Source organism: Ursus arctos, unplaced genomic scaffold (assembly GCF_023065955.2).
Source record: "Ursus arctos isolate Adak ecotype North America unplaced genomic scaffold, UrsArc2.0 scaffold_21, whole genome shotgun sequence".
In the NCBI taxonomy this organism is placed as follows: Eukaryota; Metazoa; Chordata; class Mammalia; order Carnivora; family Ursidae; genus Ursus; species Ursus arctos.
Genome location: NW_026622886.1, coordinates 12,991,341 through 13,018,579, shown reverse-complemented (window position 1 = coordinate 13,018,579; position 27,239 = coordinate 12,991,341). Strand labels below are relative to the sequence as shown.

The 27,239-nt window shown below is 35.6% G+C and overlaps 2 protein-coding genes across 4 annotated transcripts in view; one reads left to right on the top strand and one right to left on the bottom strand.

The window, feature by feature from the left end:
• NUP37 (nucleoporin 37) overlaps positions 1–19,805 on the bottom strand; it is a 39,690-nt gene extending 19,885 nt beyond the window's left edge. Inside the window, exons 1-5 of one of the 2 annotated variants that reach the window (XM_026499798.4) lie at positions 19,736–19,805; positions 18,265–18,485; positions 10,035–10,159; positions 6,735–6,807; positions 5,257–5,351 (exon numbers count right to left, since the gene is read on the bottom strand). In XM_026499798.4, the coding sequence (XP_026355583.1) occupies positions 5,257–5,351; positions 6,735–6,807; positions 10,035–10,159; positions 18,265–18,420 (449 nt within the window). In that variant the 5' untranslated portion in view covers positions 18,421–18,485; positions 19,736–19,805. The other variant, XM_026499799.4, reaches the window with a different exon arrangement.
• Positions 19,806–19,878: 73 nt separating this feature from the next.
• PARPBP (PARP1 binding protein) overlaps positions 19,879–27,239 on the top strand; it is a 74,531-nt gene continuing 67,170 nt past the window's right edge. For both annotated transcript variants that reach the window (XR_008960793.1, XM_026499797.4), the window contains exons 1-2: positions 19,879–19,959; positions 24,300–24,455. Coding sequence is in view for 1 of the 2 variants with exons in the window: in XM_026499797.4 (XP_026355582.1) it covers positions 24,303–24,455 (153 nt within the window). In the remaining variant the exon portion in view is untranslated. The remainder of the gene's footprint in view (positions 19,960–24,299; positions 24,456–27,239) is intronic.

Below are 27,239 nucleotides of genomic sequence, written 5' to 3'. Positions count from 1 at the left end.
AGAGAGGGAACACAAGCAGGGGCAGTGGGAGAGGAAGAAGCAGGCTCATAGCAGAGGAGCCTGATGTGGGGCTCAATCCCAGAACGCAGGGATCACGCCCTGAGCTGAAGGCAGATGCTTAACCGCTGTGCCACCCAGGCGCCCCAAGTGACAACTTTTTAATCCATAGACTGACATACTAGTATAAGTAAGAACTATCTTCACTCTGTCTGATTAAGAATTTGGCAATTTTGATAAAATACATGACTCTTATGAACCTGTTCAGGGGATAGATTGCTTTGAAATGATGTCCCTAAGGCCACAAATCTAGCCCTTGTTTCTCTTGGAAATGACAAAATCAAACATTAGAAAATATGTATAGATCAAAATATATTTATTTTAAAAATTATTTTAAGTTGGCACTGAGTCAGAGAGAAATATTTCTTCTGCTCTTTATAGCACAAAATGTTAAGAATCCATATTGTAGTCCTATTACAGTCTCTTTTGTTATGTATGTGATAATGTAATATTCCTTTGTACAGACTATAGCATTTTACATAATAAAGCTTAGTATTTAAAAAATTTTATTGACATTTTATTCACTTATTTTATTTTACTCACCATTTTAACCATTTTACAGGGCACAATTCAGGGCCACTTAGTACATTCACAATGTTATGAAACCATCTCCAACTCTCTAGTTCCAAAACATTTTGATTATCCCAAAAGGGAACACTGTACCCACTGAGAAGTCACTCCTACCCCCACTGTTCCTGGCAACCACTAATCTGTTTTCTGTCTCTATGGATTTGCTTATTGTGGAGATTTTATATAAATGGGATCAGAGAATATTTTATGTCTACCTTCTTTCGCTTAGCATGTTTTTAAGTTTCACCCATGTTGTAGCATATCTCTGTACTTCATTTTTATAGCTGAATAGTATTTCAAAATATGGATATACCACATTTTGTTTATCTAGTCATTTGTTGATGGACATTTGGGTTGTTTCTACTACCTTTTGGCTATTGTGAAGAGTGCTGCTAGGAATATTCCTTTGTCGGTTTTTGTTTGAACACAAGTTTTTAATTCTTTTGAATATATACCTTGGAGTAGAATTGCTGGGTCACATGTTGAACCGTTTGAGGAACTGCCAAAATGTTCCCACAGTGTCTGTACCATTTTACATTCCCATCAGCAGAGTAGGAGGGTTCCAATTTCTTCACACTTTTCCCAGCACTTGTTACTTTCTATTTTTGTTTGTTTTTATCTACCCTTGTGAATGTGAAGTAGTATTTCATTGTGCTTTTGATTTACATCTCCCTAATGACTAATGACATTTAGCATCTTTTCATGTGCTCATTGGTTATCTTATGTCTTTTTTGGAGAATTGTCTATTCAAGTCCTTTGTTCAGTTTTTAAATCGAGTTGTCTTTATTTTATTGAAGCATAATTAGCATATAGTGTTATGTTAATTTCAGGTGTACAATATAGTGACCAAACAATTCTATCTTGGTTGTCTTTTGTCTTTTTAATGTTGAATTGTAAGAGTTCTTCATATATTTTGGATGAGACCCTTATCAGTTATGATTCTCAAATATCTTCTCCCTTTCTGTGAGTTGTCTTTTTACTCTTTGACAGTGTCCTCTGGTGCCCAAAGTTTTAAATTTTGATGAAGTCCAATTTATATCTATTTTGTTGTTGTTATAGTCACCTTTGATGTCATATCTAAGAAATCATTGCCAGATCCAAGGTCATAAAGATTTGCCTCTGTTATCTTCTAAGAGCTTTCTAGTTTTAAATAGATATTGTTGAGGATTTTTTATTGATATTTGTAAGGGATTTTGTTTTGCAGTTCTCTTGTGATGCCTTTGGTATCAAGATAATGCTGGCATCATAGAATGACTTAGAAAATGTTCCCTCCTCTTCTTTTATCTAGAAGTATTTGAGTGATTGGTGTTGATTCTTCTTTAAATGTTTGGTAGAGTTCACAAGTGAAACATCTTGTCCTGGGCTTTCTTTGTTGGGAAGTTTTTGATTACTGACTCAATCTCTTTATTTGTTATAGGTCTATTCAGATTTTCTCTCTTTTTCTTGAGTTTTGGGAATTTTGTGTTTCTGGGAATTTACCATTTCATCTAGGTAAATTTGTTGGTGTGTAACTGTTGTAATACTCTCTTAAAATCTTTTTCATTTCTGTAAGGTTGGTAGTAATGTCCCACTTTTTCTGATTTTCCTAATTGGAGTATTCTGTCTAGCCAAAGGTTTGCCAATTTTGTTATATCTTTTCCAAGAACCAACTTTTGGTGTCATCAATTCTCTATTAGTAATTTTCTATTTTGTTTATCTGTGTTGTAAACTTTATTTTCCTTCTTCTGCTACCTTTGGGTTTCCTTTGTCCTTTTTCTAGCTACTTTAAGGTGTAAACTGAGGTTACTGATTCAAGTTATTTCTTCTTTTTTTCCCTTCTCTTTTAATGTAGGTGTTTACAGCAATAATTTCCCTTTGAGCATTGTTTTGCTGCATCCTATAAATTTTGTTGTGTATTCATTTTTAGTCACCTCATTTTCTAATTTCCCTCATGATTTCTTCTTTCTTTGACTGTTTGTAGGTTGATACTTAATTTCCACATATTTGTAGATTTTTTTCAATTTTTCTTCTGTTACTAACTTCTAGTTTATTCCACTATGGTCAAAGAAGACAACGCATGATTTTACTCCGTTAAAATTTATTTAGATTTGTTTTTAGGCTTGACATATGATTTGTTCTGGAGAATGTTTCATGTGCACTTGAGAAAAATGTATATTCTGCTGATACTGAAAGTGTCTGGAGTGTTTCGTAAACGTCTGTTAGGTCTAGTTGTTTATAATGTTGTTCAAATCCTCTAGTTCCTTGTTGACCTTCAGTCTAGTTATTCTATTGAGCATATATTTTTTAAGCATGGTATCACCTGCATATAAAACTATTCCCAATTTGAAACAGGCTTTGCCTATGACTGGACAAGGATTTCATTTGTCCAAATGAACAAGTGATACATGCAGACCCAAACTAATTGGCAGGGATTTCTTCAGTCTAATGATAGGAATGATACCTAAGATACAGAAGCTATTTGCATTGCTCAAACTGTAGTTGCCATTTGGGTGTCTTTATTAGTAACTTGGCAACTCTATACTTTGAATTAATGAAGACAGTTGTACGGAAACGTTTTTCTCCTGTGTCCTCTCAGAAGTTCTCCTTTCCCTTGTTACTATGAGAGTGTATGATACCTACTATTCTTCCTTAAACTTCTTGATTTATGCTCTTTCTTTTAAAAGTCTTATCTATATTGCTTTTGGCCCAAGAGGTTTGACTTTAATGGCCAATCAGAACTGTCCTTTACTTCTGATTGGCGAACTAAGCTGATGAATTCTGAATTTAGCTCCCCAGCTATTGCTATAATGATGTTATCAACCCCCATATCTCAGTGGCTTACAAAAATAAGCATAAATTTCTTGCTCATGAGTCTGTGGGAAGCTCTATTTCATAATGCCAGATGGGTCCATATTTGTTCCATGTGTTTCTTATTCTGGGACCAGTAACTACTTAGACATGCTCATCTTATAGAAGACAGAGGACAGTAGGTCAAGAAAAAACCAGGTAAATCATTTAAACGTCTACTTGCATCACAACTGCTAACACTGTGTGGGCCTAAACAAGTCACACAGCTAAGCTAATGGCGTGGGAAAATCTCCTCCTTCCATGGGAAGGGGGGAGGGAGAGTATTTGCTGAACAATAACATCATCAACCACAGTCTAACAAAATAAGGCAATTAGGGGCAACACAGTACATTTTTTTTTAAAAGTTAAATTTATTTAAAGGACTTACTTTGAAGTTAAGCCTTTCTCCTTTTTAGAGTAGTAATGTTCTTACTTTCATAAAATGATGGTAACAATAGAAGGCAGTAGACCTTTTAAAATTCTTATTACTTGACAAAATAAAAAGTCGGCAACCCTTTATCAGTCCCAAAATTTTAGGACAATTTTACTAGCCTACAAAAACCCAAAATTCTACTATGAGAAAAAATGTAATCACAGACCACTGAATATAATCCCAGGTCTTTGGCTATTGTTCACTACTCAGAGGCTCTTCCTTGGCTTGCAAAGACACTCATTTTCCCCCCTTTCAGGTTTCATTATTCCAAATGCTTGTGATTAGGAAAGTCCACGAGTTAGAGAACTAAAATTTCATTATTTATATCTAGTGATCTAATCTAACTTTTACCTTAAAAATGGTTCCATTTACTCTGTAGGTCTCTATACAAACTTGGTTTTGTAACACTGGAGGCCCTAAAATATTAATGGGATGTAAATCTTTCATGTCCTTGACATGAAAATTTTAACAGGCAGTACATAAAGAATAATGGCCTATGACTATAACTTTAAAAAGATGAGCTATTAAGATTAAAATTTAAAAAGTAGCCAGTGGCTTTACTTCCAGTGTGAAAGGACACATATTTAATGGTTTTATATGTATACAAGTATTTATGAATACTAATGATTTTGTCATAGTCTTATCAAACAGTAAAATTATGTAAAATAGCAGAGTTGTGGGTTTTTTCTTTCTTCACAGTACTGTTAAAGCAAACGAAGCAACTGGCATGCCTATAGAATTCCCTCATTTCACTCCTGACTCCTCAGCTTATTTCCACCTCCTACCCTTGCTCTTCATCTTGTTCTTTACTTGTGATATTCTCCAGCTTTCGGCATTATTAAAAAATGTCATAGCTATCTCATCCATTCCAAACTAGGGGTGGGGTGGAAGAACAGGATATTGAAGTGCATTATATCTACAGAAAACCTTATATAGAGACTTCCAAATTTGTCAAAACAGGAAATTTCCTGTGAGTCGTACTTTAGCAAATGAGATTTGCAATTCATTTTTAAACATTAACTTATCAGACAGGATCTGTGAAATAACTTCACAATACGGCAATTACCTTTTATTATCTTACTGATCTTACCCAATATTGGAGAATTTGACCCAATATATATTTAAATTTCATAAATGTACAAATCTACAATAAGAGGCAGAGAGGGAAGTTTCCATTAACTGGGATGAGAACTCAATTCACCAGTTTTGAAATTTATGTTTGTGCCATGCTTATAATTTAAGTAAAGTATGCATCTTTTACAACGTTTTGGAGTATACACAGAAGTTAAATTTTCTATAATTTTTATAATGTAATTCTCATTAAAACAGGACGAAAATTGAAAAACGTGGTTTTAACATAAGCAACATACCTGCAGGTATGATCATCACTCACACTTGCAATTTCTTGGCCTTCTTTGGGATCAAACACCAAACCATTAATGAAATCTGAATGGCCCTCTAAAACCTGACATAAGGGAAAAAGAATACAGGAAAATAATCTACAATATTTCTACCTAATATTTTTACTTCACTGCCTTAAAAGCTTTCACTGCATGCTTCCCTTTTCTATAAATATTTCTTAAGCAATCTGCTATTTTTAAAGCATGATTTATACACCCACTTTTCTGGAAGGTTTATCTTGGAAAGAAGCCGATCATTCAACACACTGCTATTAGCTTGATCTTTCTTTTCTAGTATGCATTTCTTATAAAAACACACACACACTTTTTTACTGTACCTGTCCTCATCTCACCTGCTCTCTTACTTATTACATAAAGCTTAAATAAAAAAGCTAGAAGAACTTTCTAGGGGCACTGCACTGAAATAGAGCCCTCTCAACTTTTTAACTCATACCTACTGCTCTGCACACTCACTGCCTAATAAATAGTATGGATTTCACCTTAGGTGGTCTTTATTCACTTCCTCAATGTAACTGCCAGCACAGGAGACAAGTTAGTATTAGAAGCCCATAATCACAACAACCCAGAAACCCATTTTTGTTTTCTGGTGAGAACATTTAAGATCTACTCTCTTCGCAACTTTCAAGTATATAACCCATACTGTTAACTATACACACTACACTGCACATTAGGTTCCCAGAACTCACTTATCTTATAACTAGAAGTTTGGTGTCCTTCGACCAACAATTCCCCATTTCCCCCAGCAACCACCATTTTACTCTCTGTTTCTATGAGTTTGGCTTTTTAAAATTCCACCTATTAGTGAGATCATACAGTATTTGTCTTTCTCTTATTTTACAGGGTTATTTATTATACTAATAGAATACACATATATAGGACTTACTATGTACAATACATTGTTCTACCCGTTTTATATGAATTAGTTTAGTTAATGCTCATAACCCTATGAGACAGATGCTATGATTATCCCCATTTTATAGATAAGGAACTGAGCACAAAGAAGTTGGGAACTTGATCAGTCACACTGTTACTAACATGATAGAACTGGGCTTCGAACCCAGGCAGTCTGGCTCCTGTGTCTGTGCTCTTAAGCGCTTTATAATCCCACCTTACCCTATATGCTGCACTAATCATTGCTTCTCTTGAAGTTTGACTCTCAACACTATGTGTGTTCATGTCTATTATACTTCTACTATACCCAAATGTGAATTTCTAAATCTCCCTCATTTGCTGTGCCTACCTAATATTTTAACAAATGATATCAGATATATAATCTGTAGTCCTTACTATAGCCAAAAATAGAGTAAATGAGATCCTGAATTATATACAGATGACCATTAAACATCATTTTAAGTTGAGATAAATCCAATTAAAAAGGCAAAAAATGTTTTAAAATAAAGAGTTATGAAATATACTTGTCAACATACCTTGTATTCATTTTTATCTTGAAGATCTGAAGTAAATAATCTTATTTTCATATCAGCAGCTGAAGTACAAAATCTGGAAGTAAAAAAACGAAAACCCAACACAAATCAATAACTAGAATTACAAGCAGAAACAAGGATGAATCTGACATACATAATGTTAAGTGAACAAAGTAGGACTAAAAAGGGATATTATTACTCCATTTGTATGAAAGTTCATAAGTAGGAAAAAATAAACTATATTATTTTAGGGATGCATACATAGCTACTAAAACTATTTTAAAAAGCAAGAAAATGACGTCATAATAATCATGAGATTGAATTATCTTTAAGGGGAAGGGAGAATGTTGATGAGGGAGGGGCACAGGGGGGACCTTATGTGCTGGGAATGTTCTATTTCTTGACCTGGGTGATTATTACATGGGTGTTTGTTTTACAGTAGTCATGTTAAACTGCTCATGTACTTCTTTTGCACTTTTTGGCATGTATGCTGTACTTCATGACACATAAATAAAAGGTAAGAAAAACTAAAAAACAAAGCTTATCTACCTAATTCTGCTCCTTTGAATTTGTCCCATTATTGTTTTGGGTATTCATATTTTCCCATTCAGAGGAAACTCTAAAACAGACTTGCTACAACAACATTACTAATGTGAGGTCTCCTAATGTAGATCTCCTCATACTTATGTCATAAGAAATCATTTAAAAATCTCTCTTCAAAATATCATTTCTAAAACAGAAAAAGGCTACTTTTAGAAGGTTTTTAAAAGAAATATCCCAAGCAAAAACGTTTATAAAGAAAGTACTGTAGAAGAGTAAGGCCAAGTTCAGCAAAAACATCAGAAAACAAAGGACTTACAGGGGTCAGATTATTTACTAAAAAAAAATTAATAAAAGAATCTTATTAAAAGAAATGCGCACACACACACAATTTTATGGCAAACCTTTCATTCCACTTTTCTCCGAACTTTGCTGTTTGAGTTTATACATGGTAAGTGTATTTACACTATACTTTAATTAAGCTAGAAAGCCTCAGAGAACAGAAGGTAAAGAGTTACTCTCCAGCAAGTGTAAGGAAAGGCAAGTGGGGATGAACAGAGAGAGAGTGTAGAACTGAAGGCAACTAAATGCTAAAGATAAAACACTAGGAATGGGTTCTTTCTAGCTGTAAGTTAAAAGTTAACGATGATAAGACAGGCACCAAGTTATACCTCAGTCATCTTGATAGATCAATCTTTACTCATGAAAAAAGTAGTATTTACTTTGTAATATATATATGTAAATATATATAAAAGTTAAGTAAAATAAATACAAATATAGTTTAATCACAATTGTGTAAAATTATTTAGGAAAAAAAATAGGCTATTGGGTGTAGAGATGACCTTTAAAAATGGTTTTGTGTATTCCAAATTTGATATAGTAAATGTGTATTGTTTAATAATAAAAACATGTAAGGTATTTAAAAACAAAACTGTACTGTCAGCTTGCTCTAAAAATACTGTCTTTAAAATTGATGGCTGGTTAATATTCTGAATTTATCATATATATTTGCAGAATTCCAAAAAAAATTTGAGGCTGCTTATCAAAAAGCAACAACAACAAAGATGAAACAATACAGCATATCCATTAAAAGGAGGACAGGAAAACAGGCACCAAGCAGAACCATGGAAGAAGACAGTTTGTATAGCTTTCAGAATCTGCTAGAGAATGCACAGACTGACTGACTCTTGTTTAGCTCCTGATTCTGTGAACACTTTCTTTTAATATAAAAGGAAAAGAATGGCAAACTGGCTGTTGACAATGATATATGCATGTTAACAAATGCTGTTGTGTGGATTATTTAAAATTCAGTTAAGCTAAAACCTGTACAGCTTCTAGAAGAAAACAGAACATCTTCACAATCTTGTTGTAGGCAAATATTCTTTAGATAGAAAATAGAATGCATATGAAAAAGTGCTCGAAATCATGAGTCATCAGGGAAATGTCATTGTGGTCCCAACCATAATGGCTAAAATAAAGACCGACAACAATAAATGTTGAAGAGTTGGTAGAGCAACTTGAACATCTCTAGATTATTGGCGGGGATATAAAACGGTAGAACCACTACGGAAACTGGTACTTTCTTAAAATGTTAAAAAAAATTCATCTACCCTCTGATTCAGCAGTTCTAGTCCTAAGAGAAATGAAACCATGTATCTACTAAAAGTTGTATACAGGGGTGCTCCTAGCAACTTTAGTCATAATAGCTAAAAACTGGAAACTGCCCTGGTGTCTACTTAGGAGGAGAATGGTGGTATGTATACAATGTAATGGAATAGTTTTCAAAAATAAAAAGAATCACTGGTAGTTATAACATGAATAAATCTCAAAACAACAAACGAGGCACAAAAAATACATTCTGTATGATCACACTTATATGAAGTTCTATAATAGGCACAACTAATTTCTGAAAATTAGATTAATGGTTGCTTTGGCAGAAGATGGGGTAAAGGACTGACGGGGAAGGAGCACAAAGAACCTTTTGAAGTGATAGAAATGCTATGTGTTACCAGCGTATGGGTTATACAAGTGTATGCATGTCAACACTGATCAAATGGTACCCTCAGAAGTTGAGAATTTCACTGTATGTGTATTATCCCTTAATTTAAAAAAATTAGGTTAGCTCAGTAAGAGCTAACTTATGGCTGCTGTATTGTTTACTAAAAGAAGGCATATCTTTTAGATTTGATATCTGTGGAAGCGAGGTTACTGTTTTGTAACAAACATTAAATAACCTGACACATACTGCCTTTGTGAAGAAGGCCTCAGCAGGTATTGTCAAGATTTTTCTCAAAAAGGAGGTGTTCTTTTCAAATGCGTTCATAAAAACTGAAGCCCAAGGATTAGAACTGCAGTTTTAGGTAGTGTTAAACATGAAAATGTGACACTGGCCTATTTGTGCAGCAGTAAAGTTCATTAATGACTCAATCAAATTTACTTATTTCAACAGAGTTGTACTTTCAGTAAGTGGTGAACTCAGTGAAGAATCTGTGAGGACTTCAAATGATTCAGATGAAACTCAAGTAAAGAGCTTTGTAGTCAGGCTCCAACATATACTCAAGGCATCACCACCATGTTGCATATTTAAATCACAACTTCAGATAGTAAGTCTAAATTATGGAATAATGGCTGACGTTAAAATATCTAATATCTGAAATTGGGGAAAATGGAAATGGAGGGAAAAAAGTCCTATGATCAAAGACTTCAGATCACTTAAAACAAAAGGACATTAATAAATATTGCACTTAATAGTTTTAAACTTACTTGATTACTGGAGGCAATGAATCAAGTCTAGTTTCTGGACTCCAAGCTATGCCATCGACCCTGACTCCATGCTGAAATGTTCGTAGTGTTTTATATTGAATTCCTTCAATGTCTGTTTCTTCCTCCTAAGCATACACAGTAAATGTTTTAAGAAGTGATGAGAACAAACACTATAATACTCTTATTTTACCATAATGAAGAATTTATCAGGAGGCCATATATATTCTTTTGAGAAGTTCAAAAACAGATTACATATTGAGATTTAACTGGTTCACTGAACAACAAAAATAGCTAAAACTGTCTAAGCCTCATGGAAAACTCTTTAGGGCAACTAAAAACAAACAGTAAACATGTTATATTTTATTTTCCTTAGGAGACATTTTATTCCTAATAGTAAACACATTTCACAGCAAATGCAATGAAAATGGAATGCTCTAGGAATTAGAATATTCTAGGTAAATCAAGTACCATACGCATATTATCAACTGACAATATTAAAAAAATACATACCGAACATAAAGTTTTGATCATGTACAATATACTTTGGGACCTTATGATGCCTCAGTCATTATTAACAAGTATCAATCATTTTCACATAGTATTATAAATGGCACTATACATGTGTAAGATGTCACAAATTGTTCATTTGTTATGGACTGTGAATAGTGAATATGTTAATAAAATCTGGTTAATTTAGTCGTTTGGATACAGGATTCTGGTTTAGATATTTAATTAAAGTCAGCTTATTTACCTGCTTTGGTACTACTAAAATGATTTTTGGTTTATCCTCATGGGAAGATGAGGGGGAAAAAATGAATTTTGAAGAGTCATTTAGGTCTGGAAATATGGATAATCACCTGAAAAACTTTCCCATTATAAAAATAATGTAATGCAGCTATCTTAAGTACTTCTGTCCGCATACAAAAACTAATAGCTTAAGTTTGCAGGGCAAAAAGACAAAGTTTAGTGCCTACAAAAGGAAGGATGATTGGAGACTTCTGCATAGATCCAGGTCTTCTAAAGGGGAAGTAGAAAAAATAAAACCCAAACCAAAAGAGTCATGCAAAACATCTACCATGGGTGAAGGCTAAGAGAGAAAAGCCACTTACGAGAAATCTCGACCCTTAGCTAGCCATAACATGAGTCTGGGGCTTGAATTCACATTAATTATGTGCTCCAGAAAATGACAATTGATTTCAAAATGGCCATAGGTTGGTAGTGGCCCAGAGCACCTGACGGACAAAGGCAAATTCTCTTTGCATGAACTACCTCTACCCAGGTCTCAGAAAGTTCCCACAGATATAGTTCAATCAAATATGATCTTACACACATGCACTCATACATGTGAAAACAAAGAACCACAAACACAACAAGTATGAGTAAGCAACAAGAGATTACCAAAAATGATTAGGCAGCTTTTAAAAAGAAACAAACAAAACTTTTAGATGAAAATATCATAATGGAAAAAAAAATCAATGCTTAGAGCAGCTGGAATACAGATTTGAAAAAATTACTCAGAATGGAGCAAAGAGAAGACAAAAAGGAGGAGGACGGGGGAGGAGGAGGAGTTGTTAAAAGGGATTCAGTGAGAAGTTCCACCATATACCTAATTTGGGTTGTAGAGGAGTGAATAGAGCGAATGAGGGAAGAGGCAATATTTGAGGAGATAATGGCAAAGGATCCTCCATACTTGATGACAGGCACCAGTACATATATTTAGAAAGAACAATACATCCCAGACAGCTTAAATAAAAAGAAATCTGCAGGCAGATACAACATAGTGCAACTTCAGAATACACACACAAACTCTCATGATATATATTTGTGTGTATGTGTATATATATATATTGAGGGAGAGAGGGAGGGAAGGAGGGAGAAGAAAGCGGAGTGAGGGTGAGGATTTCAGCAACAGCAGCCAGAAAGAAAAGACAAGTCTCCTATACAAGAGTTTTCCCATAAAAGAATTAGAACAGCCATAGACTTCTTGGCACATAGACGTCTCGAAACAAATGCATGAAGATCGTGGAATAAGATCTTCAAAAAAATGACAGAAAAAGCTTTAGGACTATACACACAACAAAACTATTTTTCAAGAATGAAGCTGTATTAAAGGTATTTTCAGAAAAACAAAAACCAAGACTTAAGCATCAATAAACTCTCACTAAAAGTCTTCTAAAGCAGAAGGTGGCAAACTATAGCTGGGCCAAATTTGGCCTATGGCTTGGTTTTGTACGGTCCATGAACTGAGAATCATTTTTATACAATTTTTAAAGATTTATTTATTTATTTGAGAGAGAGAGAGAGAGAGAGAATAAGCAGGGGAAGGGGCAGAGAGAGAAGCAGGCTTCCCGCTGAGTAGTGAGCCTGATGCAGGGCTCTATCCCAGGACCCTGGGATCATGACCTGAGCCGAAGGCAGGCACTTAATTGACTGAGCCATCTCACTGTGCCCCCTCATTTTTTTATTTTTAAGCAGTTATAAAAAACAAAGAATAATTTGCAACAGGTACCGTAAGTGGCTGGAAAAACCTAAAATATCCACTATCTGGCTTTTTATATTAAAAATTTAGTAGTAAACTTTTTCTTGTACTAAAGGATGTGCTTTCAGGTGAAGAAAAATGACCCCAGAAGGAAGGCCTGAGATGTAAGGAACAGTGAGTAAAAAAATCAAAGGCAAACAGATGGGTGAATCTAAATAAATATTAGCCTTATAAAACACAATGTGTGGGTTAAAATGAAAAGAAAAACAACTGAGAACTAAAAGATGACAGTAATATAAGTCTGGAAGGGGTGATAATAGTTCAAGAGACAAGATCCTTATTTTGTTCATGTAGAAGTTAAAGATATTAATTTTGATTTTAATTAAGTATGCATGTTAAAGTGTCTTTGATAACCATTAAAAAAAGAGAAACAGCACGTACAACCTCTAAATTATGAGGGAGGAAACAATGAAAGGAGGAGGTAATAAAACACAAACAGAAGACATAAGAATATGCATATTGGCAATGTTTTCAAGAGTGAAAAACTAAAAACAACCCTAACAGCCAATAGAAAAATAGACAGATTAATGATGGTATATTTGTATAATATACCACACAACAATGAAAACTAATTCTGACATGTAGGAATCTAACAGATACAATGTTAACAGCAACACACTGTAGAAGAACATAATACAGAATAATTTCATTGATACAAAGTTTAAAAGATGAAAAATAATATACTCATTTGCAACACCTACATATATGGTAACTCTACAAAGAAAAACAAGGAATCACCAACACAAAATTTCACTTGGGAGTGAGAAGGAAAGGCAGTAAGGGAAGAACACCCAGAGGGCTTCAAAGGAATTGCTTATGTTCCATTTCGTAGTAGGCATCCAGGAATCTATTTTATTGTTCTTTCTACCTTATACAGATAACACATTTTAAAATACTTTTTATAAACTTAAAATATTATAATTTAAAAATTGTTTTGTTATTTAAATCAATACCCTAACTGGGTCTAGAGACTACAGCAAAAATTTTCATAACAAATTTTCCCAAGGTATCCTCTGTATTAAGTGACTATCTTTTATAAGTTTATAGAATTATAAATATCACCAGGGAAAAAAATCCAGAGCAGGTGAAACTTATTTAATGGAATACATGTCTACATAGATAGGAATATTATCTGAAGGCCTGTTCTACGAATTCCATTCATCCTGAATCTAAATGCAAAGTTTTATAATGTGTACCTTAATTGAATCCTATTGAATGTGTTGATTTTTCCAGGATAGTTTTTGGGATCCTAGCTAAGCCATTTCACAAATACATTGCACGTGGTTTTCTCTACATAATTCAGATGCCCCTCAAAAATTAACTTTACATTTCAGTCAAACTTAGAGTTAACAGCAAAAAGTTTTTCCATAAATGCAAATAGGAAATAGAAATGTACTTATCAAGGAAAGAAAAACACTGCCAAATTTCATTACTTCATAACCTGTGTGTATAATAACTGTATAGCTAACAGCCAGATATGCCAAGGCAGCAACCACTAAGCAATTTTAAAATAAGGTTAAGAGCCTAATCATAGTGGACTTCATAGTTTGGGTTACATCTGTTTTTCCACACTGGACAAATCAATCTTCTAAAAATGAAGTTTTTACCATCAAAACACACATTACTTTGCTACTGTAACAACAGTGTTGACATTAGGTCCTGTAATTTGCTACCCAAAGTATATATGGAGTTATTGGGTGGCCACGGAGATACAGAAATTCCAGGGACTGTATAGCTTGAGCTTTATGTATTACCAGTGAAATCTTTTTTCCTGGCAACAATGTCTGCCACTGAGCCAACTAAAGGCCAGGGTGTGTGTGTGGTATAGGCAGAGACAAATGCTATTTTGGGCTTAGTCTGGGGTGCAGGCAGTATTGTATAGGCAGGAAATTAAGATATTTTGGAAAACCTGCTACAATACAAATCATTATAGAAGGCTCTGGCGTATTTGAGGTTGGGGCAAAGCCAGGTTGATGAAAAGGCTCTTCTAAGGGTTTGAAATTGGCAGGCCTTCCCACCACACCCAGTCAAGGCCAAATACAGAATTTTAGTCAGATGAGACAGTAAAGTTTACCTAGTCCGTTTCTTTCACCTTGCACTTGAATTTATATAACATCTGGAGAGAGTTTGCACAACGCTTCTCTGAACACTTCAGTGACAGGAAACTAGCTATTTCTTGGGGGAGCTTAGTCAACTAAGTGGTAGTTCTAATTCAAAGAGCTCTCTTTAACATTAAACCCAAATCTGTTTTCATGTAAATTCTACTCATTGCTCCAAATTCTGCTCTCTGGAACCATACAGATGAAGTCACTTCAGTGATGGCAAGTATTTGGCCACAGCTGATCTTAGGTGAACACACAAAAGAAGATTTAGCACCAGTCTTAAAGCACTACAAGCCACAACTTCACTCAGACAGAACTGACGAATAACACAAGATACATTTACCATTCTGAGTCTAATCCCTCTTTCACATGACAGTTTTAAACATTTTAATACCATTCTGAAATGTCTCCAAATACATAATTTGCATCATAACATACACTGCTGAGAAATGAAGTAAAGATTAAAGGATATAGAGCTATGCTATCCAATATGGTAGCCACTAGCCACATGGGGTGATTAAGCACTTGAAATATGCCTAGTTCAAACTGTGTATACTTTATAAAGTGCAAAATCAACACCAGATTTCAGACTTAGTATAAAAGGTATATAAAATATCTCATTAATTTTTTATGTTGGTTACACATGAAATATTTTGGACATCCTGGGTAAAATAATACATTATTAAAATTAATTTCATCTGGTTTTTACTTCTCATAATGTGGTTACTCTAACACTTAAATTTATATTTGTGGCTCACACTGTATTGTTACTGGACAGCATTGAATTCACTCTTTTTGGCAGTTTAATAATTGCACTGATTTATGGTGAACATCCAGGTGACTAAAAACTGTGTCACAATTGTCCCTTCTAGCTTTAGCAGTCTATCATTTTAAGACCTTATCTTCACTAAATTTTTGCTTGTTCAACTTGGCACATTAATTCAATCTATTAAATATTTGAATTCTAAGCACAGTGTCTGGCATACAACAGGTGCTCAATAAATACTTCAGTGGAGTTTATCATCTAAAGCATAAGGTATCCTTCTTAGCTTCATGTTCTATATAAATTCAATGTGCTTGCTTAAACCAAATGTTCTTGAAATTCAAGTCCCCAATTCATTATTGGTGATCCTTTGAATAGACTTAGAAACTTTTGTGTTCCCTCTACCCTTTACACATATGATTTCTTATAGTAGTTTTCTTACTGCATTGTTTTACACTTAAACATCTTGAGGTCAGGGTCCTTGCTTTTTTAACATAGGTATTACCAGTTCTCAGCACCTGATTTGCACTTAATACTTGACAAACACATGATACCAATTAATAGTATTATCATTCAGTTCAAATTTCCATCATATTCAAAAGAACACCATAAGATTTGGAAAAATGCTTTGTTGAAATTTTGTATTGATGGTGTTTTCCTAACAGCCTTAGAATGAGGATTGCCTTTCCAATAGGAATGTGGAAAACTTTCAATTCAATTTACCTTTACTTAGTTTTCTCTCAGACAAGAGGGAGGCATGAAATTGGATGCTATGGAACTTGAAGATTCTAACATGAGAGAATAGAAACAATGTTTAATAGTATTTAATTAGATAACAAAATAACTTTAAAGGGAAGTGATAATTTATTATGAATCCCCAAAGGCAAATTACTGGGACTTGATTCTCCTCTAGAACTGTTTGAACTATGGCTTCAACCTATATGAATAGCAGCATCAAAGCATCTTTGAAGTACAATGGAAACTCTGTGAGGACAGGGACAGTTGCTTAATTTTATTGCCAGGACTTGGCACGGAAACTTGACAAGTTAATAAAATCCAATTCCCTCCTTAGGTAGTTTGGCTGTAAGACCTAGATCGCCAATCTGACAGGTTTGAGGATCAACAAGGACAATGTGCAAGACATGACAGAGCAATAGAAATCTTTTTTGCTAGTTTTTTCTTCTCATTGTCTTTTTCTGTCACTCATCACCCCTGCCTTTTTTCTTTCCTGATTTTTTTTTCTTCTTGACTTTCTCATTTCTTAGCTGAACATAGAGATAAAACATATTTTTCAGGTTTTTTTTGACACAAGTCTGTGTTCAGTTATTAATTTAAAAAGTAATGAAGTAAAAAGTTAGTTTCACCTGTAGGGAGCTGCTTTATTCTTTTATGGGTTAGCAGACTGCACCAGAAAAACAGTTTTTCTGTCAGTCTTTTTCAAGACTGTGTCATATTATTTCTCCTAATCATGTGGACTTTTTATGATCCTAACCAAGTTCCAGCTAAAGTCAGGCTGTGGGTCACTTAGCCTGAAAGCCAGCAATTCCTACTCCTAAGAGACAATGTGGGACAATGTAAGAGCCCTTGTGTTCTACTTAAGACACCAAAAAACTGAAGCCTTTAATTCATACTTTCTCCTTAGGATAAATACTCATGCAGTTTAATTTTTTGTAACTTTATTTAATGCACTGTAAAATGCTAAAGTGCATTTATGATGTCAAAACACTGCGCTGAAATAAAATACTGAACTGCCTCCTGAGTAAAAGAGGAAATAATGTTTATAATAGTACCACTTTAGTGGTAAAGTTACTTTAAATCTTTGAGAACTGATCACTGCCAAATTACCTCACTGATTAATCTTAATTTGAGAAATATTGTTTTATGAATAATATTCTGATAAACAAAGGATTAGCCAAGATTTCTGAGGGTTGAACTCGCATTGTTTAGACTCTTTCACATGTGGATCTAGGTTTCCTGTGAGAAAACATGGTGTGTGCTCACCACAGTGCAATCTTGTTTTGGTGATTAAATATGGGCCTATTCTGGCGGGCAACACTGACCAAATTAATGATAGTTAAAACATATATACATGAATTAAATGTGCCAAATGCCTTCCAGGAACTTCACATGATGTACTAACTACATTCTCATAAAACCCTATTAAGTATTACTTTCCTCATTTTTATAGAAGAGAGGTTAAGTACCTGCTCAAGGTCATATAGCTATTAAGAGGTAAAGCCAGGCAGGAGTAAAAACCTAGGCATTTTGGCTACAGAGTTTATTGTCTTAATGACTATGCTAAATTGCCTATTCAACTAATAGGGTCCCATACTTTGTACACTCCGGATGTATGCTTTAGATGTATAAAAAGCATGAGAGCATACTAATACAAAAGCTGAATATCATGAAAGCTGTAAAATCTCCTGGAGGATCATTTTTTAGGCTTGTTCCCTACGTCAAAGTGGAATGTAGAAAAAACTGGATTAAGTAATTACTTAGATCTCATTTAACTGGTGTTTTCTCTGTACATACCAAATGTTCTATGACTAACATACCAGTTAGTCATAACCTTCAACTACCAGTATATTCCATTTCTAATCACAAGGCAAAAGAGAAGCTTCATAGTCTTTTTTTTCACTACCTATTTGATGTTTGCACAAATCTCAGGCATCTATTACCGGAAATATCTTCCTCTGTAGTTCTTAACATCATTTTTTTTCTTACATTCAAACTCAATATGCTTTCCAAGTTTAGTCAGTTTACCAAAGTTTGTTTTTTAACCAGTGAAATAGCTTCATTGTCATTCACTGAGTTTTGTACACTAACCTGAAATGTACACACGCCAACCACCACATAATTACCGCCACCATATGCAATTAGGTTTCCTGAATCCCCACTGTCAAAGGGATTAAATTCTACCACATGCACATAATCTTCACAATCCACAGTGTAGGCAGCATTTCTTGTGGCATCTTGCTTCATCTTGTATGTCAATACTTGAACAGTTGTAAAAATAAGATAGCCTTCTACTGGACAAGGTCAGGAAACTGTGGATTACAGCATAGACATAGTTAGATAGAAAGCATCAAAGTGTCAGTCACTTTCAGCAAATGGATCAAAATAAGGACACGGTATTTCAGATGCCATGGACAGCCAAAAAAAAAAAAAAAATCAAGAACTTCTTTAAATACCTTATGAATAATACTTGCAGAATAAATAATCATAATATCGTTTAGATTAACTAAAAGATAGTACTTGAAGATGTAATCACTTTAGTAGTAAATATATTCATAAAAAATTAAAACATTTATAGAGCATTACTTGCAGGTGCCATGTTAAGGATTTTACTGACATTATGACACCTAATACTTGCAAACCTAAGAGGAGGCAAATGGCTCCCATTTTACAGAAGAAATCGAGGCTTAAGTAGGTTAGTTAGCTGCCAAGCTCATAAGACGAGACAGCATTTGAAATACTTTACTATGTGTTAGATACCGGTGCTAGAGAAGAAAAACAGCCCTCTGCCTTGAAGATCACAATATCCGGTAACAGTTATGATTCAGTGTGAAAAGCACAATAACAAGCAGATCAAAAATATAAGATCTAGAGAAAGGAGTGCCAAAATACGTGATATAGAAATGATATTCATAAAACCAGGCCAAAACTTCAACCAACCTGTTATGGCCTGGTGTGCACTCTGGAAGTAGCACTCCCAGATGAGACTTAGGGATCTAAATAAGTCCCCCCCCCCCCAATTGGATGCAGTTGCCTGAGAATAGCTGGGCTCAGTAACGAACACATCAAAACCTGATAAGTATTTACGGAGAATCAGATGAATCCCACGTATGGGAGCCTATAAACCAGTAACCATACGAGTGGGAATTCAGGACTGGACATTTGTTAAGGGTGACCAGCAGGTGGATGCCCTCGGAGGCACAGCAGTGTGGGAAGTGGAAAAGATTCGAGGTCAGGAAACTCGGTCCCCTTATTGCTTGTTAAACTGTGTCCAGTCTCACTACATTTTCAGGGTTTCACTGCACACCGCGGGCTGGACTTGCCCTGTAAAACTGGAAGGGCAGAACAGGGAAAAAACAACTTAAGTGCCCGCAAAGAACCCCACCGCCTCTCCCAGACAGGCAAGTCCCGCGAGACCCCGCTACCACCTCCCGAGGCCCGAGATCAGAGGGAAGAGGTGGACTACGGCCCAGGAAAGAAGGAACTCGCAAAAATAGGATGGGAGCGCTGAGCGGCCAGTAGCAAAGCAGCGCGAACCCTTAGGTTCCCGCGCGATACGCACCGGGGGAACCGGGAAGTGGCCAGAGGGAAGCTGATCTCCGCCGGGGCGGGCCTCGGCGCGCGCCGACTCTGCTTCCGGGTCACAGGGCGGAAACGGCGATTGGCTCCCGAGCCTTCCCGCGAGATTTAAAATATAACTCGCGACGGACTCATAGCTTCCAGACTGCTGCCCGGCAGGACAATTCTTCAGTCCAGTCTGCGCCTATCAGGTCTATCCCGAGTCAGGTGAGTCTCATTTCTTGTTTGCTCGCCTGTCACACTTTAATTGTGATTCCGGCCGGGGCTAGTGAGAGATTTTCGGTGACAGCTAAGTGACTGTTTAGAGGCTTTGCTCTGGAACCGGGTTGAATTTGGGGGTATTGAAGAATTCACAATATCTAGTGACGAATAGAGCTAGAAGGTCCTGAGGGGTCATCTGCAGACTGGAAGTCTGGGGCCAGTAGAGGCCTACTTAAGTTCATTAGGTTGGCGGGAGACCAAGGTTCTAGTTCCAAGACGTGCGCAGACTCCAATTCCACTACTTTAGCCCTCTCCCTGTTATATTCTCCCAAATAATATTTAGGATCTGCACTCTGACGATGATAGTACCAACGCCTGCCCCCCTTTTTAAAATTGAGCACCTATTAAGTGCATGGCACTAGGTGAATTTTTACTTGTGTCTCATAGTTTTCTGAGGTAAGATATCTTAACTTTTATATTTGAGGAAATTTATGTTCATCAGAAATTTTAAATACTGAAAGACATACGTCTTATAAATTGGGGAGCCAGGATGTGGAGCCTGAATGTCTGACTCAAAAATTCTTTTACCATCTCACACTGTCTCCCCAGTGATAATCTCCTGTCTTCCAGTTTTTGCTCCAGTGCAGTTTGGAATCCATTTTTTTTTTTTTTAAAAAACAAGTATTTATTATTGCTGCCACCTTCTACTGTTTTTGTATAGCGCAGCCTGACATTCAGAGTACATACATATTTATTGTCTCATTGATTTCTCAAAGCTGGCTGGAAGGTATTGTTTTCTATGTGATGATTCCTTCACCTAGGCAGTCAGTTGTAATGCTTATTGCCTAGGCTTATACAGCCAGCTAGCTGCTGAAAGAGCTAAGACTAGACCAGATTTGGCAAACTAGGGCATAACTTGCTTTTGTGCCACAAGTTCCTGAGCTAAGAATAGATTTTAAATGTTTGAATAGTTGAAACAAAAGCAAAAGAATAATATTTTGTGACATGTGAAAATTATATGAAAGTTAATTTCAGTTTCCATAAAGTTTTGTTGAAGCACAGCTGTGCTCATATGTTTATGTATTATCTGTGGCTATTTTCACACAGCAAGGTCAAGTTGAATGGTTGTGACAGAGACTATCCCTTACACTCCTTAAATATTTACTCTTTGGCCCTTTCCAACTTGTGTGCTGACCCTTGGATGAGACTGTTGGCTTTTTTTTTTTTTTAAGATTTCATTTATTTATATGAGAGAGAGAGAGAGAGAGAGAGAACGAGCAGTGGGGAGGGGCAGAGGGAGAGAGAAAGAGAAGCAGACTTCCCGCTGAGCAGGAAGCCCGATGATGCAGAGCTTGATCCTAGGACCTTGAGATTATGACCTGAGCCACCCAGGTGCCCCAAGACTGTTTTCTTTTATATGTGTCAGACACTGTGCTAAAAGCTAAACTTGTATTTATGTCATTTACTTTTCACAAAACCCTGTGAGGTAGAAGCTATTATTATTTTCATTTTCAGTACAGGGAAGCTGAGGTAGTGGAGGTGACATAACTTGGTATAAATCACACCGCTAGTAAGTGGTGCAGCCAGGATTCGGAACAGTCTAATTCTTGACTAGTTTTCATTCTTAGCAATCTGAACTCATATTACTTTTAAGTTTTTAAAAAGATTTTATTATTTTATTTTTTTTAGAGGGAAAGAGAGAGAGCGAGGGTGCACCCGCAAGCACAGGAGAGGGGCAGAAGGGAAGGGAGAGAGAGAATCTCAAGCTGGACTATGTGCTTTGGAGCACTGGGTGGGGCTGGATCTCAGGACCCTGAGATCCTGACCTGAGCTAAAATTAAGAGTGGGTCACTTAACTGACTGAGCCACCCACGTGCTCCAGAACTCTTAATACTTTTAAATAGTACCCTAAATAATTTAGTATTAAAGATTTATTTCAGGCAAACTGATCATATCACTGAAGCATTACTTCTTCACTTTTTTTTTCTTTTAAGTGACGAGGGTAATATTTTGAAGAGAAATATAACTTTTAGCTATTTACTGGTATTTCTATATATGTAGATATTTAATTGATAGTTTTTTACTTGTATCTTTAAGTTGATGAATTATTGCTTTGTAAGTGTTATATGCCCCTTTTCTTGATTGTATAAACCCAAAATACATTGTAAATGTTTGGGATTCTATTTATGCCACATAAAAAAAGAAAAAGATAACAGAAAGAGTTAATAAATGGGATGTGTACAGTAAAATATACCCCAAATAAGATAATAGCATATGTATATGTTGGAGACTAGCATACTTAAAAGGAAGTAGGGAAAAAAAAAACCTTTTAGCAGCCTTGTCTATAAACTCAGAGAAAGGAATTGCTTCCTTATATAGACTTGAATATGTTGCTTCCTTATATAGACTTGAGACATTGGAACTACATCCAATTATTTTGAAAGACTTTTGTCTATCAGGAGAGGTTATGTAATACAGTGGTTTAAGAGCACAGCTTATGGAGTTAAGTATCTTAGGTTTAAGTCTGTTTTGCCATTTTGCTAGCTGAGTGACATGGGATGTCACATTCTCAGATGTAAAATGAGGATAATAATGAACCTTCCTCATAGGACTCTTGCAGAGATTGAACGAGGTAATAAACATTAAGCTTTTGAAAAGTTTCTGGCACGAAGAAAACTCCTAAATGCTAGATACTGTATTGGTTAACTATTGCTGTGTAACAAACCACCTCAAAACTTACTGGATTTAAAACAGCAACCATTTTATTTGCTTTTGATTCTGTGGACCAGCAATTTTGGCTGGACTCATCTAGGTGGTTCTGCTGGTCTTGCTTGGGATCACTAATGTGGCTGCAGTTCATCTGGCAGGTTGATTGGGGCTGGAAAGTCTAACATAGCCTCTCATGTCTTTAAATTGGTATTGGTTGTCAGCTGGAGTGCCTTGGTTCTCTTTTATATGGCTTCTCCAGCAGCTGAACTCGGAATTTTTCATGTGATAGTCTAGAGTAGCAAGAGAGTAAGGACTAAAGCTGCAAAGCCTTATATCAAGAGGCCCCCAAACCACCCCCAGGTTGGATGGTTGCTAAGAAGACTCAGAGGACTCAGCATATAGTTGTGCCCATACCTATAATTTATTACAGCAAAAAGATGCTAAACAAAATCAGCAAAGAGAGAAGCTATATGGGGAGAAGTTGCGTGGGACGAAGTCCTGGGGAGATCAGACATAAGCTTCCAAAACTCCTCTCTTAGTGGAGTCACACAGGACTTGCTTAAATCCTCCAACAACAAATTGTGAACCCATATGAAATATTGTCTGTCAGGGAAGCTCTTAAGAGACTCAGTGTCCAGGGTACTGATGTAGGCATCCTCGGTCTATGTTCCAAAATTCCAGACTCAGAAGAAAAGCATGTGTTCAGCATAAACTATATTATTTGTGTAAACAGTTTAGGCAAGTGAGCCACTCTTACTGGAAACCCTCCTGAATTCTAAGTTCACAGGTACAGCCAAGGGCCAACCTTGTAATCAGTCCTTTCAAAAGATAGACATCAGGCCTGCTGCATTAACTCTTCTTCATGGGCCTTTTGAGCTCTGTCTAGACTTAGAACCCCCAGGATGTCATTCTTCCATAGTCAATTGGTCAAATCAAGTTACTAGACTGATCCATATTTAAAGGGTAGAAAAATAGATCACTTCTGGGGCACCTGGGTGGCACAGCGGTTAAGCGTCTGCCTTCGGCTCAGGGCGTGATCCTGGCATTATGGGATCGAGCCCCACATCAGGCTCCTCCGCTAGGAGCCTGCTTCTTCCTCTCCCACTCCCCCTGCTTGTGTTCCCTCTCTCGCTGGCTGTCTCTATCTCTGTCGAATAAATAAATAAAAAATCTTTAAAAAAAAAAAAAAGAAAAATAGATCACTTCTTTTGGGACAATATAGGGATGGAAGGAAATTGGCCTTTTTTTTTTTTTTTTTTTGGTGGCTATCTACCACACATATTACCATCTATCTCAAAACAAATATTTTGAAAATACAACTTTAATTAGCTATGTCTGTGTCTATAATTATAAGTTTACAGAATTTGCATATCTGTTTTGTATGAATTTTCAGATTGAAGGTTGGATTTTATTATTTCAAAAGATTTGGCTTAAGAAAACTAAAGGAGAGGAAAATATGATTGGGCAGAAATTGTATTGTTCTGTTTTCCGAAATTTAATTAAAAGCAATTTTAGTAAATATGAAATGACCTCTCATTTACTGCTTATTTTTCTCTGACTCTGCTTCCTTACAGATGTTAAATATTAGTTTCCAATTAAAAAAAGCTTTTTAACATTGCATTCTGTCCTACTTTCAGAGGATGGCTGAGCTTAATCAGAAGTCTATCTTGGATATGATTAAAGAGTTCAGGAGGAATTGGCACACTCTTTGTAACTCTGAGAGAACTACTGTATGTGGTGCGGACTCCATGCTGCTGGCATTGCAGCTTTCCATGGCGGAGAACAACAAACAGGTTAGTAGACTATATTTAGGTTTACTCTTTTTTTTAAGTGAATTTTGGTAGCTGCTTATTTTAATTACATTAATTTCTTTGCAATATATGCCCTCCTATGATAATATCAATACACTATTTTCAAAAATGCTTCTGCATGTCTATGTCAAAATATTACAATTGGATTCGAAATGATTTGCTTCAAAATTAAAGCCTTCATATGTATAATATAATGTAGGACATGTACATTCCATGTTTAATTTGAAGTCTTAAACATGCAACTGTTATGGTTAAAATATTTTTATTTATGATTTCTCTTCTTTAAAAAGTTCTAGAAGGCACACATAAATAATGTTTATTTTAATATAATCAAAGTATTTTATGACTAATTTCAGACTCTATGGTATAGATTGATTATTCCTAAGCCAGGCTATGAATCAGAATCACTTGGGAGGGTTTTTAAACAATACTGGCTTCTGTGCTTCGGTCTTGGAAATTCTGATTCTCCTAATCTGCACTGAGACTCTGGAAATTGTCTTTTTAAAATCTTTTCTTAATCTGATCTTTATGTAGTTGGCTTGGACCAAACTAGTTTTTGGAATGAGCTGTACATGAAGGGCTTGAGGTGTTCAGATAAGAGAAGGATGAATATAGGCTGGAGTGGTAAGAAAATGACTTAAACATATTAGATTTCAGTTAGTATACTTAAAGGAGGGGAAGTCTTTGGGTGGGAAGCTTTTACAGAAGGGATGAAGGAGGGGAAAAATCAGTTAAGCAGCATCCAGGGGGATTAAAGTCTTGACGGTTTGAAGATAATTAGGAGATTTTCTTGACCAGAGAGCATGTTTGAAGCGTGGAATAGTTTCAGTGGATATATTGGGCTAGATAGTGAAATGACATTCTGATGAATTATTTTAATCGTATATGTCAATAGTTCCCAGATTTTTAGATTTCATATACCAATAAAATTTCCAAAAAAAATTAGACATTGACAGATTTGAACATTTCTCACGTTGGCAAATAAGGCCATTGAGAATAGAACCATTTTGAAAAAGGAAGAGTATTTTAACGCTTAAAGATTAGGAATTGTATGATCTTAAAATAAGAGATAGTCTTTACTACACATGTCAGTTGGCAGTTTTGCGTGTTTAAAACTATATATTAAGGTAAATTTTGAACACAGATTTGATAAAATTCTATCTTACATAGTCATTCTTTTAACAAATATTTGAATTTTTACTATGTGCTAGACATTATTCTAAATATTCTGAAGGATGTCTCTGCTTTTATGGCATTAATCTAGTGAGGAGAGACAGATAATACTCTAATAAATAAGATATTTAGTATTTTCGGTCATTTAAGTACTACAGAGAAAAATAAAAAAGAGATGTAGTTAAGGATTGTATGGAGTTTGAGGTAGAAGAGTTCTTGGCAATTTGAAATAGGATGGTCAAAGAAGGCCTCATCTACAAGTTGCCATTTGAGCAAAGATCTGAAAAAAGCAAAGAAGGAACTGGTCATGGGAATTTTTGTGGGAAGGGATTACGAGGCAAAGGGATCAGCTGATGCAAGGGCCCTGAGGTGGAAATATGCCTGTTATGTTCAAGGAACAGCAAAGAGGCCCACACAGCTGTTTATATACATGTTAAATATTAATTTCTTCCCTTCCACTCTCCCTTCTGGATATTTTTTTCTTTCTTTTTTTTTTAAGCTACTTTGCGCCAGGCATTATGATAAGTGTTGGGGTTAAAATAGTGAGCAAAACCAGACATGGTTCCTGCCTAGCTTACTGTCTGGTGAGTGAGGTAGACATTTAGTAGAGAAAAATACAAATAAACACAAAACTATAGCTGTGAGAAGAGGTATATGATGCTATGAGACCAAGGAGTTGAATTGGTTGGAGAGATCAAGTTGGATTGCTAAGGAAGGAGAGGAGTTAACTAGGCAAAGAGTTGGAGGCAAGATGATGAAGATGAAGAAACAGCATATGCAGCGGCCCTGGACAAGAGACTGTAGAGAGATTTGAGAAAATGCCAAAGAACTGGTGTAACCAAAGGGTAGTGGTGATGGTTACATGTTCCATTTGTTTGTTTCTTGTTTTTAATCACAGTCATTGTTAAAAATCAATTTTTTATACGTATGTTGAAGAAAAAAAATGGAAGTCATACTTTTTGGACTTTGTGTTTAAAAAAAAAGTTAAACTTCCAGAAAAGTCACAAGAATAGTACACTGAATTCCTTTATGCCCTTCACTTAATTCACCAATTAATATTTTGCCACCTTTGCATCATTATTCTTTTAATATTTTTGTATGTGTACGTAATATAAATACATAAATATATACATGTATGTATCATACACATGCATACATATTATTCATATTACTCTGTATGAACAATTTGATGGTAAGCGGTGGACATCTTGAATCTTTATCCCTAGACACTCTTGGTATTGTACATTCTGTGGGTTTTGACAAGTGTATAAGACATGTATGCACCTTTATAGTATTTACAGAATTGTTTCGCTGCCCTAAAAATCCTCTCTGTTCCACTTATTTATCCTTTCTTCTCACCAACCCCTGGCAACGGCTGATCTTTTAATTGTCAGCCTTGTTTTGCCTTTTTCAGAATGTCATGTAGCTGGAATTGTGAAGTATATCGCCTTTTCAGATTGGCTTCTTTCACTTTCTTTCAGATGCATTTATGGTTCCTCCATGTCTTTTCATGACTTGAAGCTCATTTCTTTTCAGTAGTAAATAATATTCCACTGTATGAATGTATCAGTTTATCCATTTACCTTTTACTTT